This window comes from Alligator sinensis, unplaced genomic scaffold, assembly GCF_000455745.1.
Source record: "Alligator sinensis unplaced genomic scaffold, ASM45574v1 scaffold955_1, whole genome shotgun sequence".
NCBI classification, from domain to species: Eukaryota; Metazoa; Chordata; order Crocodylia; family Alligatoridae; genus Alligator; species Alligator sinensis.
In genome coordinates this window covers 117,184-122,908 of record NW_005842791.1, presented here as the reverse complement: position 1 = coordinate 122,908, position 5,725 = coordinate 117,184, and the positions used below count along the sequence as shown (strand labels likewise).

General features: G+C 44.2%; 1 protein-coding gene across 1 annotated transcript in view; it reads left to right on the top strand.

The window, feature by feature from the left end:
* The window catches only part of LOC102384231 (olfactory receptor 6J1-like), an 8,007-nt gene extending 2,493 nt beyond the window's left edge, over positions 1-5,514 (top strand). The window contains exons 2-3 of the mRNA XM_006035024.2: positions 2,792-2,871; positions 5,384-5,514. Of these exons, the coding sequence (XP_006035086.2) occupies positions 2,792-2,871; positions 5,384-5,514 (211 nt within the window). The remainder of the gene's footprint in view (positions 1-2,791; positions 2,872-5,383) is intronic.
* The last annotated feature ends 211 nt before the right edge of the window (positions 5,515-5,725 follow it).

Sequence of the window (5,725 nt, the reverse complement as noted above, 5' to 3'; positions counted from 1 at the left end):
CTTTCCCTAGCTTGTTAAAGGGCCATCTTATGTCTGCTATTCTCCACCTCCAAAAATACTTTATGCCTTCAGCAAGTGATAGAAATGAAGTGTTGTATGAGCTGAAGGGCTGGTCAGCAGTATGTCTGGTTTTGCCTAAGAAATAGGGAGGGAAAATAAAGAAGGAATAAAAGGAAACATGGCTGTGGGTGTGTTTATTCTAATGGGTGGTGTGACTGTAGAATGTGTACACGTACCCAAAATACAACTCAATTGGGTCTGATTTGACTTTCACAGATCACTAAATACTTTTTCAGTTGCTCATCAAATAAAGGATTTTATTTTAATCTTTCAACCTTTTGTGTCTGGAGTGGTATTCTTGGGAGGTGTTGACAAGTCCTTCTTACAGTATTCCAAAGGGGCAACTTTTGGTAGGACACCTTCTACTTCCCTTATCTCATTACAGCCGATTAGATAGAGAGCTGTGCTTTCATGGCGTGGTATATAAATGTCCTTGTAGATTCACAGATCCATAGATTTCAGGTGAGAAGATATGATTAGGATCTATAACCCATATTCCCCTAGAGCATTGGCTCTAGCACTTTCTAGAAAAGCAATCTGCCATTTTCATTTTGAAAATGAAGAGAATTCTTTTATGCTTCAGCATTTGTTATCACGGCTGATAACACTCATTGTTGAAATGCCATGATTTTTATTTTCAATCCTAACTTCTTTGCCTTTAAGTGGCAGGAATTCGCTCTTTTAATACTTTGCTGTAATATGTTGAGATCCCTTTTACATTGAGTGCATTCTCCATAAAACAGTTCTTGTGCACTCTTATCGAGTTGCCTGAAGTTCTCCAATGCAGTGGATTGGATGGGTGATCCACAGCATGTTTGGCTCTGGCAGAAAAATAGAAAATGATACTTCAATACAAGTAGAAAGGGATGAAGAGGTAGGGTATGCACATTGCACAACCAAATGTGTACTTGAAGAATGTGTTCACATATGTGAGGTCCCTTTGGTCCTATCAGAGGTACTGATAGCATTGATCCAGGGTGGCCATTCACCAACCACAGTAAGAATGACCAATTCGTAGTGACTCTGTCAAACTTCTTTGGCAGCTGAGCAAACCCCAGCTTTGGCCCATTCTTCAGTTCCTCACCTTGCAGATAGGGCTGCAAAATAGTACTTTGTCCTGAGATTTCCTTCCGTCTCCAGCTCCTGAGATTTGAGATAATGTCACCTGGGGGAGATTTCATGGAAATCCTGAGGCTTTTGTAGGGTTCTTGGGAAGTGCATGTTTGCTTGTCTCTAATTTCCTGGACACTTTCAGGGTTAATCAATAGGTCAGCTTGCATTAGTTTGGCATTTGCAAAATTTTGGGATTTCACAGATACATGTCCTTGCATGAACATGACCATGCACTTGGTGTGAGCTCCCCAAAGTTCATAGAAGTGAAGCAATCCTTCAGGTTATCCTGTAGAGGGGATGGGAGGATTCCCCACACAGTAGGTTCTCCATGAAGCCTCCTGTTTCTGTTTGAGTTATAATATAGGCTTTGGACAGATAACCTGTCTCAACTGAAATCATTCAAATGACGGAGAATCTGTATTATCCCAAAGAGAAGCCAATTATACAACAGCATTAAATCACTACACCAAAAGCTTCACATGTCACATAGGTAGCCCTAACCTGTTCCTATTCTGTTGCCGAAGGAGGAATCAGTGACTGAACTGGAAACTGGTGAATGCTAAGGACCTGATGATCATGGCCCATTTGATGTGGGACAATAAAAAACATTTATACCAGCAATACTATTGTTGGAGCTAATTCTCCAAAATGATGTTGGTGCTGAAATGCTGCCTAGCCACCATGGACTTCTGTCCGTATTTTTTATTCTTAAACCACTTACTTAATAAGTTTACCATAGAACAGCTCCATCTCTCTTATCCCTATGCCTTCATTGAGATCCCAGTGTGAAGTATTCCTTCACCTAACTTAAATGTGTGGTCCAATCCAGGTCACATTCTTGTGGCCAAAATCCTTTGGGTAGGAATATGCATGTATCCCTTCTTCCCAGGAATGAACTGGCTAGAGCACTCAGTTGCATTCACAATTCGAGGGGGCTTGAATATATCTCCCCATGCCTGTTTTCCAACTGTCAGGTTGCAGACGATTGTTGGTGGGTTTTTGCATGGTCCCCTTGCTGAATGTGTCCCACTTTCCATGGAATAAATAATTACTGGGATAGCATAAAGAAAGAATGATAAAGAAGGAAAGGGTACAAGCCTCTCTTCTCCAGCCTAATATTTTTAGCACTTTCCTGGGCAATGGACTGGCAGTCTTTCATTCCTAATTCCTAAAATTAGCTGGCATAAAATACTTTGCCATTCTGTAGAGCGGGGTCTAAAACCCAGCCCAAACCTCTCTCCTTGGAATTGCATGAGGGCCAGGCTTAGGTAAATCAGTGTGCTGACCTTTGTCTTAAGCACCTAAACTCCTTCATACACTGCGTACAGAAGAAAGACCACAAATTCAGGGTTCTGGTTTCACTGAGGCAGCAAGGGTGCAGATCTCCATTAGTATATGGGTATTTAACTCCCATGGGACTCTGTGATTTTGGAACTGTAGTGCTGGGTTGTCTACTAAACTCTTCTTAAAGCACTCCCAGAATCTCCTCCCCATAAATAAGGTGGTCCATACATGCTATAACAACAGTGTTATTTAGTAGGGTTGTGTGAAGCTTCGGGGGCTGATTCAATTTGGAGGAGATTTGGCCCGATTCAGTGGCCAAATCTCTGAATCCAAATCGAATCAGGGGACTAATTAAAAGGCCTGAATCAATTTCAAACTCTCCAAATCAATCTGGAAAAGATTCGGAGAGCTTTGGTGATTCAGGCAGTCCCTGCTGGCTGCAGCAAGGGAGCTGGACCTGGACTCCATGCTGGTAAGTAGGCGGTGGGAGAGAGGAGGTTGAGGGAAGGGGGAGGCCACCATGGGGGGACCCCTGCCAGACCCCATCCCCTGCCTGCTCCCTCAGCCCCCCCGAGCACCTCCCAACCCCCGCGTGCTCTTGCAGCCCCCCCTCCCCATGGCTGCCCCACCTGCCCCAACTCACCTGCTCCTGCAGTGGCCTTTGGGCTTCTGGGGGCCCATGAAGAGCCCTCCACACAGCACGGGGCAGTGGGGGGCAGTGGCGATTGTTGTCCCCGCCCCTGCTTGGCTTGAGCCAGTGAGTTGGGGCTTTTTTTTCTTTTCTTTTCCAAAGGCCCTGGATCTGGGGCTAGGCAGGGCAGCCATTGAGAGCGGGCAGGGGATGGGGCCTGGCAGGAGTCCCCCCATGGTGGATTCGGAGATTCGGATGATTCGGCACCAGCTGAATCTCCAAATCAGATTCTGCCAAATTAATTTTGGACAGTGATTCAAATCACTGAATCGAATCTGTTCCCCGAATCAGCTGGATCTGAATCCAAAGTGAATACTAGCTGTTTCGCACAGTCCTATTATTTACCATATAAATCATGTTCTTAGTAGATTCCAGTGGATGACTTCTTCCCTTAGGCTCCTTTCCGTGAACCTCAATGCCTTCCTGCCCCTGATCCCCTCTTATAATATGGCAATAGGAATTTCTCTTTGGTCATTTAGGCTGAGATATCTTTTCAAACGTAACAGGGGTGTGATATCACAGAATGGTACAAAGCTGACATTGTTTATTTTTCACAACCAATTTACAGAGGATGAAAGAAGGCACAGAGTAATTAAATTACTCTCTCAAAGGCAATGCATGGGATTATCTGGTAGACCTGGAAAAGAGCCCAGATCCTCTTGCTTTGTTCCCTTCCTCTCACAAGACATTATATCATAAAAACTCCTTATATATTAGCGAAGCTTTCTCTTGCGAAGGCTGAAGAGATCTAGGTCCCTCAGTCGCTCCTTGTAGGGCCTTGCCGCAGGCCTCTGACCATCTGAATGGCCTTCCTCTGGATCTTCTCAAGATTCTCCACATCCCTCTTGAAGTGCAGTGCCCAAAACTGGATGCAGTACTCCAACTGCGGCCTGACCAGTGCCGCGTAGAGGGGAAGCATCACCCCCCTAGACATCTTCGCCATGCATCTGCTATTGCATGATAAAGTGCAGTTAGCCTTGTTGATCACTTTATCACATTGACGACGCATGTTCATCTTGGAGTCAGCTATGACTCCAAGATCCTTTTCCCCTGCTGCCCTGCTGCAAAGGTCATCCCCCAGCCTGTAAGTGTGTTGGTGGTTCTTTTTGCCCAGATGTAGCACTTTGCACTTGTCTTTGTTGAACTGCATCCTATTTCTTTCTGCCCATTTTTCCAATCTGTCCAAATCTGCCTGGATTCATTCCCTACCCTCTGGTGTGTTAACTTTGACCCATAATTTAGTATAATCTGCGAATTTGGACAGGGTGCTCTCCACACCCTCGTCCAAGTCGCTGATGAAGACACTGAATAGCAGTGGTCCAAGGACCAAGCCTTGCGGGACTCCACTGCCCACATCTTTCCAGGTTGATATCAACCCATCCACCACCATTCTCTGGGTGCAACCCCTAAGCCAATTTGCCACCCACCTGACCTTGTAATCATCCACATCACAGCCTGTCAGTTTATTTATGAGAACAGAATGAGATACCGTATCAAAGGCCTTCTGAAAGTGTAGGTAGATGACATCATTCATGACATCATTGAGGAATTCATCCAACCAAAGATATCTCTGAGAATGAGACCTGCTCTTCCCACCAACTTTCAGACAAAGGCATCCAAAACATTTTGTCAGGCCATCTTCAGAAAGTAGTTTTAGCTAATTGGCCTCATGGGAGCCAGCCAACAGTGACAGAGAAGTATAGGATACCACACACTGCAGGTATTATAAGTGGCAACTGAGAAATGGAGGAAGGTGCACCATCATGAGCACTTCACAAAGTGCTGCTTTGTGTTCTGTTATTTAGCACAGCACTGACCTCAGTTAAAACATCTCCATTTATCAGCTTCTGTATTTGGGTTATTTGGTAATTGCTCTATGACTTTTGAAGGTCTCCATTGTTCAGGGATCTGACCAAGTGAACAGGACATGATTTTTGAGATGGAAGGTTGAAGGGATTATATTTACAAGATAAGGTTCTTCTAGCAACATTTATAGTGTAATAATCTATTATTTGTTTTGAAAGCACAAGGCAGAAGCTCTAAGCTGGGATCATGGGGTCTTGTAGAAGGCAAAGATGATCCCTTTCTTGGAATGTTGTTAGTTTTACTACAAATCAAGGGATTAACTGTGGAAAGACTAGCATAGTTAGTTGGGTTGGAGTGATGGGATAATTGATTGGCAGGTGTTAATGAAACGCTTTGATAAACAGACAACCAGAGATGGCCTTATGGCAGGTGACACTGTCTGGTGTTTCTTGGGTATCACAACAGCAGTGAATTTTGAGGATGGACTTGAGGAAGAAGAGTGTTGCAGCTTTGCAGATTACTTATTGGCTCTGAAATGTTTGAGTTATGTGTTCAGTTAAGTCGGTAGAACATTGCTGCTGTTTTTCAGGAAATAACTCTTACAGGTTATATTTAATTTGAAACCACTTGCAGAGGATTGGTTTTCAGGCACACATTATGTCCTGTGTCCTGGAGTCTAAATTCAGTCATGAGAAATCTCTTAATTACCAGTTGCAAACCCCAGTGATTGGTTCATTTGAGTTGTCTGCCCATGGGTAGCGCTGAGGAACC